We start from the raw sequence: 11952 nt of genomic DNA on the forward strand, positions 1-11952 counted from the left end.
CCCTCAAGCGACCACGTTTCACAACCATAAAACACAACAGGCATGATTATCATTTTATATATTTTAAGCTTTAAATTCCTCGACAGAATTTGCAACGACAAAATACTTTGAACTGAATAATAACACGAATTTTCTGGTTTCAGTCGACATTTAATTTCTTTGTGGATATGATTTTGGTCTGGTGATATTGATCCCAGATATTTGAAAGTATCACTTTGTTCAAAGTATTATTTGATATTTTAACGCATCCATAATTTGCCATATTACGATTCCGGTGAACTTCTATTTATTTAGTTTTCTCTACATTTACTTCTAAACCAATGTCGCTGCGAGCGTTTAATAAGGACTCTGTATTTCTTTCTATTGTTCTCTTATCATCCCCTATTAAATTTACATCATCAGCATACGCCGTAACCTGGTGAATACAATTGAGCTCTAGGGCGTGGTTGCTATCTTTAATTTTCCTTATAGCGTACTCCGGAACAAAGCTGAACAATAATGGCGATAACGCATCTCCTAGTGTCAGGCCATTCTCGACGTGGAAGCTCATGCACAAGAATTTTTCTGCTCGGACTTTACTTTGGGATTCATTTTAACACATTTTAATTAATCTAACTAGCTTTTTCGGTATTCCGAATTCTGTAAGAAAGTTGTACAATGCTTCCCTCTTATCCGAGCCATAATCCCTTTTAAAATCCATAAACAGCTGATGTACTGGGTCATATATTCCCATTTCTTTTCCAGTATTTATCGAATAGTAAATATCTGGTCGATAGTTGATCGATTTCCCTAAATCCACACTGATAATCTCCAATAATTTCATCTGCGTATGGAATCAATCTTGTTAATAGAATGTTAAGAGAAATGTTCTATAATTATTACATTCAGTTTTGTCGCCTTTCTTGTGAATTGGAACAGTGATTGATTCTTTCCACTCTTCTTAAATGTATTCAACAGTTTTACTCTTAAAAAAAAAGTTTCGTAATGATATGTTGAATTCCTGTCGTTAAAAATTCAGAAACCTTCAGAACTGGGTAAACCGTGATGGTGGTTATAAGTCTAGGAAACAGCACGATCAGATGAACAGTCTATTATGCACATGATCCATTAACAGAAAATTTGGTACTTTCCCGATTCTGAACAAGCTTAAGAAACAGTCAGTGCATTATAGAATTCGGAATTTTACCGACTTTGCACATTCCAAGCACCTGATAGGTGGTAACATTATTACGTATGTGATCAATGAATGAAAAATTTGTTCGAAATATTCATAGAATGTATATGAAAGTTAAAACATTAAAATTTCAAGAATGTACAGAACCACCCGAAACTAAGCTCTTGACGTGCAGCTTTTAAGATTATCATATAAATGTATTTCTCTCGTGTTTTATTTTTTGTTTCAAAAAGAGGGTGTGTGATACTTTGAAGTAAAAATACTACATACAATTTTCCTAGTTATTTGTGTATCTTTTTTTAAAACAAAGTACTTATTTTTGTGTATAAGAAGTTAAAAAATTATTATTATATATATTGGTTAATCCTTTGGAATTCATAATGTAAATATGTTAAGAATTTTTAAAAAATCTTTTCGAAATTTGTGGTTTATTTTAGAGGTTCTATATTATTATCTGCATCAACCACTAATCAAATGAGTTCTTGCACTGTAGAGAAGCGAAACAAAGTATGTTTTATCAATTTAAAGCAGAAGTTTGAAAAAAGCCCAAAATTTCCCAAGCAAAAAAGCGAAGCAGAAAAAACCGAGATTTTAAAAAAAAACCGGTTTTTTTCCGAGCCCTTGCATCTCTAGACATTTGTGATTAATCTCACGCTTACTGGCATTCCGAAAATAAATTTTGGGATTTTGGTAACATATCACCCACCACCTTTTTACACCCCTTGCCCCCAAAAGGGGGACCTTCGCAAAATAATGTTTGAGACGGCTTTACTAGCTTTGTGAATCAGTGTTATTGCATTTTGTAACAAATACAACTCATTTGCTCCGAAATCTTCACGAGTAATTATTCGAGAAAACTGCTTCTAAAATTTAACATTGAATCTCCCATAAGGAAAATGAACTAAAAGGGGGGCTAAACAACAATTTTCTCTTATTTTCTTTAGAAATTCGAAAAATTCAGATATTTCTCAATAAGAGTGACAAATTTTACATTAATAGTGTATAAACTTCATCTTCTCCCAGCGCTGTAGAGAATAACACGAGTTATGTTGAGTAACATTATATATTCATTGTATAAAAATTGCTTTTCTCATTTGCTATAAATCTAATACATAGTTTAATCACATATAGTACAGTAAACATCGGTTACCATGTCTGTATCCGAGTTTACTATGTCCCCAGCCTCAGTACAACGAAGATACAGACATGGTGTTAGGAACAGAATTAAACTACCCGTTTAATCTTCCTCTAAAACTGTTACATTTTGCCTCCTTTATTACGACCCGCTCGGGAGAGTAATACTCCCGGAAGTACGTTTTTCCGCGCGCTACTCTAGCCAGCTGTTTTACGCGCTATCCTAGCCAGTTGTTTTAAGTTGGTCACAAAATTTATATCATGAAGTACAAGGGGAACAAAACGAGCCCTATATCATGGAGTACAAGGGCATAAGTACTACAACTACTTATCTGCACAAAAATAAATAAATCACTTTTTTAAGTATTATTTTCATATTATTTTAATTTAATAAGTGTTATAAAAATGTAAAAAAAAAAAACTTTCCTCGGGCCGGGTTTGAACTCGCGCCAAAAGAGACTTGTATTACTAGCATATAGCGCTAGCCCACTCGGCCACAGAGGCCGACTGCAGCAAGCGTTTGCTTTCTGCTATTTTAATGCAACGTGGCAAGAAGTGGATAACGCCAACCAATCAGAACTGTTTTTCTCGTTTCTACTTCCGGGAGAATTACTTTCCCGAGCTAGTCCTCCTTTATTCTCTACTAAAACCACAGACTACTACACAGACAAGTTTTTCACCTCTTGCTACAACAGTTTCTCACCTCTTGCTACAAACTTAACATCCTCCCACCTTTGATTAATACATTAATCAAACAAAAAATATATATTACATAAGGTACAGTCTTAATCTAAAAATTTCTTAGGGGATTTCACTTGCCTACCACTCCTTGTGGTTACAGTCTTTTCAACTTTAGGTACATTTGAAATCATTTTAACTTTCTCTGCAGGTAATTCCTCACCAGAAGTCACTTCCAAAGGAAACACGTTGAATGGGTCGAATCATCTCACCTGATGAAGTTTTCAAACGAACAACTCTGTACAGTCCGTCTCTACCAGGATACACATCAATGACTCTAGCCAAGGGCCAAGCCACTCTCTTCTTATCGTCTATTTCGAACAAAACTACATCACCTTTCTTGATGTTTTGAGAAGTATCTGTGTTCCCAGGCCGTTGTATTAATTGGCTTAAATATTCACTTCGGAAGCGTTTCTTTAAAGTATCTCTCAAATTCTGTTGATATCGAAATTTCTTGTCAAAAAAGAAACGATCCAAATTATCTAAATCTGGTACACCTACATTAGAAATATCTTGCAAGAACATTGTAGGTGTAATAGGAATGGGATCATGTGGATCATCAGAAACATAAGTCAGAGGTCTTGAATTTACGGTAGCCTCACAATCACATACAATAGTCAGTAACTCCTCATACTGTAGAGATGCACGTTCCAATACTCTCCCTAGAAGCCTTTTGACAATCTGTATAAGTCTCTCCCAGAAACCACCCCACCATGCCGCTGTAGGCGGATTGAATTTCCATTCGATTCTTCTTACTGAGGCTTCTCTTTGTATTTCATTCCAGTCCACTTCATTGAGCAAATTACTTGCGTCTACGAAATTTGTCCCATTGTCACTAAACACAATTTTCGGACGTCCTCGCCGAGCAATGAACCTTCTAAATCCAAGCAGGAAACTCTTAGTGGACAAAGATGTGGTGAGTTCAAGGTGGACAGCTCTTATCACAGCATACGTAAATAGGATAATCCAAGCTTTTGTACCATCTTTCAAAATAAGAGGGTCACTTAAATCAACACCGGTCACTTCAAATGGAGAAGCATCTCGTATTCGCTCTTCAGGTAGCGGAGCGGGCATGCACTGAATCCCTTTTGTCTCATGTCGTTTACATCTAATACATTGAGCAAGAATCCTTTTTACCGTTCTTCTACCTTTGAGAATCCAAAATCTTTCTCTGAGAGAAGTCAATACTACACTTACACCAGCATGATTCACACTGACATGTTGCTCAAAAATCAGCAATTCCACCAATTTATGCTTACTAGGTAGAATCATAGGGAACTTCAAATCTTCTTCATCCTGACGTTCTATTAGCTTCGTCTTTACTCGGTAAATACCTTCCTTATCCTGGAAAATATCAAGAGACTTCAATTCGGAATTCCTGTCACTTGAAAAACTTTCGTCTTGTACGTTCCTGATTAAAATTCGTTCTGCTGAATTAAGCTCAATAGCTGTCAGCTCTCCGCAAACTCGTTCGTTTGATTTCTTTGCATTGTGACAAAATCGAATAATCCAAGCAACCATTCTTACTATCTTTGAATACTTCGAAAAATATGTACAGTACCACGGATCTACTTTAGTCTCAACGTACATGCTCATCACCAATCCTTTTTTCTTTTCAGCACTTACTACTTCTTTATTTGTCATGACAGTAGATCGAGGCCAATCTGTTTCTTCTTGCTTGAGCCACTGGGGACCCTCCCACCATTGCGATTCTAATAGTTTACTAACTGAACATCGTCGTGAAGCCAGGTCCGCCAGGTTATGTTGCCCTGAAATATGACGCCAATCTTCTACATTTGTTAAATTGCGTATTTCCTTCACTCTATTATTAACCAATGTTGCCCATGGTCCTTCACTCTGTATCCAACACAAAGCTGTAGATGAATCCGTCCTAAAATATTCTTTGATCTTTTCAAAACCCATTGCTGTTTTCACAAAATTCGCTAAACGAGCTCCTATGAAACATGCCAGTAATTCTAATCTAGGTATAGTGATACCCTTCAGTGGCGAAATTCTCGATTTAGCTTGCAATAATTGTACTGAAACAGTGCCATTAACCTCAGTTCTCAAAAACACTACTGCAGCATAGGACATTTTACATGAATCACAGAATATGTGTAAACTAGAAGATTCTATGTCTACAAACGAAACACTCCTAGGTATTTTCACAGTCCTTAACAAAGTAAGTTCTTCTAACCATTTAAGAAACTGTTTGCTTGTTTCTTCCGGTAATTTAGTATCTCAACTCAACTTTTCTTTCCACGTTTCTTGTAACCAGAGTTTTGGAAAAAGAGTCACGGGACAACTGAAACCAATGGGATCAAACACTCGTTGCGCAAAGGACAAAACAACTCTTCTCGTTACTTGTTCAGGAGGTTTCTCGCTTAAGTTTATTTCACAAAATAAAACATCATCTTGCTTGTACCATAATAAACCTAGAACAGATATAGGTACACATTTCTATTCTTCCTTACACAAGGTAGTATGCTCCCACCCTCTTAACTCAAATTTTCCTTCAGCCATAATATTCGTTGCTTGTTCAATAAACTCTTTTAATTCATTTTCAGAATCAACGGATGTTACACAATTATCAACATACATGAAAGTTTTAAGCTTTTCAGTTACACTACTATAAGGATAATTGTATTGTTTCAAGTCGTGGTCTATCACAGCATGCAAAAGAAAGGGACTACAGTTAACTCCAAATACCACCCTGCGATGTCGAAACACTTTAATCAGCTGTTCATTATAATCTTGGCACCACAAGAAACGTAAGTAATCGCGATCTGCTGGGTTAATAGAGATTTGTAGAAAAGCTCTTCTTATGTCTGAAACAACACCTATTCATTTCTTTCTGAAATTCATGAGAATAGCAGGAATAAGTTCCTACATATTAGGTCCCTTTGCTAGACAATCATTTAAGGAACGAGATCCCTTTTCTTTACAAGAAGCGTCAAAAACAGGTCTAACATTTGTCGTGGAATTTGCTTTAAAGACTCCCCGATGAGGTAAATAATGCCCTCGATTACCTAACTCTTCTTTTGGAACTTCTATAATTCCTTCATTTTTCCAGTCGTCAAAAACTGCGCTATACTCATCAAACTTTCCATACTGTATTAATTGCTCAGTTGCTTTTCTTAGTCGCTTCTCCGATAGATCTCGGTTATCGGGAATATGACTGTTGCCATCTAGCCAAGGTAACAAGCCCTCTTCGTTAACAGTTACAGTTTTCTCAAAATGATCTAAAACCGCTGCGTCTATTTCACTTTTTCTCAAGGTTTCACAGGGGTCAGAAATTCCTATGGCTTCTAAATTCCACAAATCTGCTAAACGTGTATTTTGATTCAAAAGAGTAAGAGTCACCATAGAATGAACACTTTCACTCATATGCTCGACCAATTTTCCGACTACTACCCAACCTATCACAGTTTGAATAGCAGTTAGACCACAATTTAAGTGATGCAAAGTTCCGGTATAAAGTTTACCCATAACATCAGCACCCAGGGATGAATTCAGGGGGTAGCCCGGGGGGAATGTCCCCCCCGAAGAAAATTTATTCCCCCCCGGAGGAACTTCCAAAATTTCAGTCACAAAATGTAGAAATTACTTCACCCAATTATTTGCTTTTCTTTCCGTGCACATGCAGACGAAATCCGATTTCTCAATATACATATAAATGACGCATAAACATGTAACATCTAAGATAGAATACCAAATAGTCAATAAAACCTGTATTTCTTAACGCTATAACCGAGTCTGGCAGAACATGAAATTGCCAACTGTTGAAGAAAGTTTTGTATTTTAGTAGGTACTATACTCTTTCCCTATATTGTATATTAGTAGGTAGCATTAGCTCAGATTGAGATAGGAAAGGAAAGATAGGGAAGATCTTTCGATCATTCCATATGATCTCTTATGTCAGCAGACTTCAGTTCTTCAAAATGTACAGTTCGTGCATTATTTGAAATAGAGTGCCTAAATCCCATTTCTCGCATCGGAAGTAACAGATGTAAATGTGATTGACGATTGTTAATGTAAACACACCTTTCTTTAACTAAAAATAAGTAAGTTAAAGGGTGAGACTCAGAGGGATCAGGGAGGAACAGTTATCCCTCCTGGGTTAGAGATTTATTTAGAATTTATCAATATAATAGTATATATAAGTGAAAGATTGCTATTAAAGTTTACGAAGATCCTGCTCACTGCCGTGCCATGAGGGAGGGGCAAGCTGGTCGACGGCCCGGGCGCCGAAGTAAGAGGCGCAAAATTCGGGAGGGAAAAAGAAAAGAAGGAAATCAAAAAAAGAGGAATGAAACACATGTGCACATGTGGGCATGTGTACATATATAAAAAGAAAGGAAAAAGTAATAAAAAGTGCTCAAAATCAAGGAAGAGCAGAGTTTACTTTTTAAAATTTTCTTATTTTTCGCGGCTGGTCTGTCGACCTCACTCATATGTACGGGGGTGCCGTCGTATACTCTCGCCCCAAGCGCTGATTTTCCACGATACTAATCTACTGTAGATTTCGTAAACTAAACTGATGTGTATGCAGTGAAGAAACCAAGGCTAATATGCTTGATTTAGAATCAGAAGTGTGAGAAAGAATGATAACTTGTTGTTAAGATATTCCTATGTATGTTTGTTTTAGGCCAAAAAAAAATGTGAGTTAATTTAAATCTTTTTAAAAACTTCTACATTAGTAACAAACAGTAACTACTGAATATAGGAAATAATAACAAAAATAACTACTGTAAATAGCAGTTAAAGTTCAGTCTAAAATATTTTTGCCAGTCTATTTAATGTTGTAGATAAAATTAAACGATTTTTTTTTAATTATAATCTCGCATTGAATATTTATCAGCAATTAGTCTCAATATTAGGTTAGATGTGCATGTGAATGGAATTGTTAAATATGCTGCTTTCTTGCAAAAATACAGAAAAACAACCCTCCCCCCCGAGGAGTTTACATTCCCCCCGGGTGAAAATGTCTGAATTCAACACTGTCAGCACCTAGCAATATTTCGATTTTTGGAGAACCGACACCAATATCTGAGACAATTATATTATTTGCCTTCAACTCATCAAGCCAAGGACCTGGTTTTAGTTTTGGTATGGGATTACAAATAACAGTTTGATCCAAAACCTGTATTTCAACTGCACCATTACCTACCTTACTTTTCAATATTATATTGTAACATTTATGTTCTGTTTTCTTCGAAGAACCACCTCCGAATAACGCATGTATTACTTGTTCAGTTTTCACTGGTGTGTAACACATCTCTTTAGCAGTACTAGACAAAATGTAGTATCGCTGAGAACCTGAATCAATGAGCGCCCTTACAATGCGCCTTTTACCGTTAGCTTCCAACACTACAGGTAAAGTTTGTAACACAACATCTTGTGTGCAACACTGATCAGACAGGGTAGCTTTAGGTTTCTCTTCCTCCTTTTCCGATTCGCTAGTATCCTTACGTTCGGACGGTAACCCAGCGCACATAATCACCCAATGCTTTTGTTTACAAATAACACACTGCACTTTTGCTTTGCACGCCTTTGAAAAATGCCCAACTTTTAAGCAAACAAAACACGCTTTTTTCTTTTTTACGAGTTCTTGCTTCTTGTTCAAAGAAAGCTTCGAAGCATGAAAACATTCCTTACTTTCATGATGCTTATCATAAAAAATACAACTAACATAATTTTTATTTCGTTCACCCACAAACAATTCACTCGCAGTCATAACGTGCTCCTCTTCTCTCCTCTTTTTCTCCCTCTTATTGGAAGCTTCCATTAACTTGAATCCCGTTTTTGCAAGTGATATTCTTTCCTCACCTTCAACTTCCGCTCTCAAGAACGCCAACAGCTGATTTATCTTGTCACCATATGTTCTTTCTTGCCCATCCTCGCTACTTATTGTGACACTAGCATTTCTCAACCACACTCTTAAAATGTCCTCTGGTATGCACGATTCAACCAATGGAAATAACATCGCAGCATACTTATCAGTAGTCATTCCTATGGATTCTAGTGCTCTCAGGTACGATTCTAGTTTATCATACAACTGTGACGTATCAACCTTGCACTTTGTACTTGTAGCGTTTTTAATAACTAATCCAAGCAGTTCCCTCACATAAAATTCTATTGATAGCTCTTCCCTACCAAATCTATTTTTCAAACATTCAATGACCATAGAATAATTCTCTGCTGTAGGCGGGAAACTATCCACTTTTTCACGAGCTCTGGATCCTTGTACCGTGGCTTGGATCAAGTACTGAAACTTGTCTTCTTCTTCCATCTCTCTATCCTCATGAATTCTTTTAAACTGGCTCCAGAAACTCAACCAGCTTTTAACTTCACCCCTGTATTTTATTAGTTCAATTTTTGGCAGCTTCAACTTTCTCCTTGAAGTAGGCGAAGACACCACTGACACTTCACTACCTTTGTCTGACACTGCACGAGCACTAAAAAACATTTCAACCTCGATACGAGCGGCGTCCATCTTTCCTCTATACTCTTCTGCCTTACCGAATTCCTGTTCAAAGTCCTCCTCTGTTTTCGTAGAATTTGCAAAATCAATTCAGTCACTTTCCCGGTTAACTCCTCTAGTTCACCAGATAATCTTCCTAACGTAGCGAACTTTGTTCTTACAGAGTTTTCTAAAACAGTTTCTTCTTTGAGCACTACTAACAAGGCATTGTGTGCACGGGTGAAAGATGCCCGTACTACTTTTCGTTTTTGTACCAAGGATTCCATATTTTCTTTCTTTATATTCACACAAAATTACTGAGACAATAATTTGTACTTTCTTGCAAGTTTCTATCACGTCGAGGTCACCAAAATGTTAGGAACAGAATTAAACTATCCGTTTAATCTTCCTCTAAAACTGTTACATTTTGCCGCCTGTGTGAAGTTGGCCCCCCAAAAGTTTGGGCTACACGAGATCCTTATTGGGCCAGAAAGTACTTCGTTTGGGCTGTTCGGGCTAGCAACTTTTAGCGTTTGGGCTACTCTGGAGACAAAGCTACAGCCTCACAAAGTTTGAGGGGCCAACTTCACGTTAGCCCCCCAAGTGTTTAAGCCAGACGAGATTTTTCTTGGGCTGGGTAGTACTTCGTTTGGGCTGATTGGGTCAGCAACTTTTAGCGTTTGGGCTATTATAGTTTCCGAAATATGGGCTATTAAACTTTTTGAAAAGTGATTTTCCTCCTCCTTTTGTCGGGGCCAACTTCACTAATATGACATTTCTGACAAATATGTTTACTAGAATTGGCAGTACTTTGTCTCGACTAGCAGTTTAGGAAGTTTCAAGATTTGGGTTGTTTTCAAAACAGCATTAGAGCTTCACAAAGTTTGGGGGGCCAACTTCACGTTAGCCCCCAAGTGTTTGGGCCAGACGAGATTTTTATTGTTCTGGGTAGTACTTCGTTTGGGCTGATTGGGTCAGCAACTTTTAGCGTTTGGGCTATTATAATTTCCGAAATATGGACTATTAAACTTTTTGAAAAGTGATTTTCCTGCTTCTTTTGTCGAGGCCAACTTCACTAATATGACATTTCTGACAAATATGTTTACTAGAATTGGCAGTACTTTGTGTCGACTAGCAGTGTAGGATGTTTCAAGATTTGGGCTGTTTTCGAAAAAGAATTAGAGCTTCACAAAGTTTGGGGGGCCAACTTCACGTTAGCCCCCAAGTGTTTGGGCCAGACGAGATTTTTATTGGGCTGGGTAGTACTTCGTTTGGGCTGATTGGGTCAGCAACTTTTAGCGTTTGGGCTATTATAGTTTCCGAAATATGGGCTATTAAACTTTTTGAAAAGTGATTTTCCTGCTTGTTTTGTCGGGGTCAACTTCACTAATATGACCTTTCTGACAAACATGTTTATTGGAATTGACAGTACTTTGTGTCGACTGGGATTGTAGCAATGTTCAAGATTTGGGCTGTAGTTGAAATAGTTGGACCTTCACGAAGTTTGGGGGCACGTTAAAGCCCTTCCAAGTGACTGGACCTGACGAAAATTTTATTGGGCTGTATAGTATTTCGTTTGGGGTGATTGGGTCATCAAGTTTTAGTGTTTTGGGCTATTAAGATTTGGTCTGTATTTCAGAGAGGTTACACCTTCAGATATTTTGCTGCCGGAAATAATAGGTTTTAATGTAATAGGTAGGGATTTTTCTTATCTTATAAACTGCTACCATATGGTGAAGAAAAATGCAATGTTCCACACAGTATGCAAGAGGTTTTGACACAGAATTTCGTCATTATTAATTTCTACGATAGTATTAAATTTATATTTGGCAGAGATTTGAAGTGGTCACCCAAAACCATTAAAATGATTCCGTGCGATTTCGCACTGTACAGTTTCACACAGTGCTCATTATCGAGCAATTTCGCACCGTCTTCTTTATCGGATTAATCATTCTGCAGGTGTGGTGCATTCTCACACGGTCCACCTGTCAATCATGTGATTCATCCTGAAACGGTTTCACTATAGGGGCAGGGAGGACAGAACAAATGTCAACTAAGTAAGAACAGAAACTGAGCAAACACAATTTAAAATACATACGAACAATTGAATTAATACTACCTCAATTGAGCCGATGGCTTGAGCAGGGTGGGTGGAAATGAGTCCATCGGATCGGTTTGACTCGGCTCAACTGAGCCCATGGCTCAAGCCGGCTCGGTTGGATGAGTTGTAAGCTCGGCCAACTTCTCGGTTCAGCTCGATAGTGAATGAGCTGTGACCCGAGCAGCTCGAGCCGTTGACACCCCTAAATCCGGGCCGATATTTTTGAACATGTTTGCCCGATGCCCTATAACTTTTAATGATTTTTGGATCGAGCCCGAATACTTGCTTCTCCGGAACTCAAACCGAAAAGCTCGTAAACGGTGTCATTGCCTCCTAGAATCG

The 11952-nt window shown here is 37.6% G+C and overlaps 2 protein-coding genes across 2 annotated transcripts; both read right to left on the minus strand.

Moving 5' to 3' along the window:
- Positions 1-3205: 3205 nt before the first annotated feature.
- On the minus strand, positions 3206-5140 carry LOC145675196 (uncharacterized). The gene has a single exon (XM_081745569.1). It carries the CDS (start codon positions 5138-5140, stop codon positions 3206-3208), a length of 1935 nt encoding a protein of 644 aa, XP_081601695.1.
- Positions 5141-5932: 792 nt separating this feature from the next.
- LOC145675197 (uncharacterized) lies at positions 5933-9542 on the minus strand. The gene is made up of 2 exons (XM_081745570.1): positions 8057-9542; positions 5933-6465 (listed from the first exon to the last, which is right to left on the minus strand). Exons 1-2 carry the CDS (start codon positions 9540-9542, stop codon positions 5933-5935), a joined length of 2019 nt encoding a protein of 672 aa, XP_081601696.1.
- Positions 9543-11952: the final 2410 nt, after the last annotated feature.

The sequence above is a fragment of the Thermobia domestica genome, chromosome 18 (assembly GCF_964235325.1).
Source record: "Thermobia domestica chromosome 18, izTheDome1.hap1.1, whole genome shotgun sequence".
In the NCBI taxonomy this organism is placed as follows: Eukaryota; Metazoa; Arthropoda; class Insecta; order Zygentoma; family Lepismatidae; genus Thermobia; species Thermobia domestica.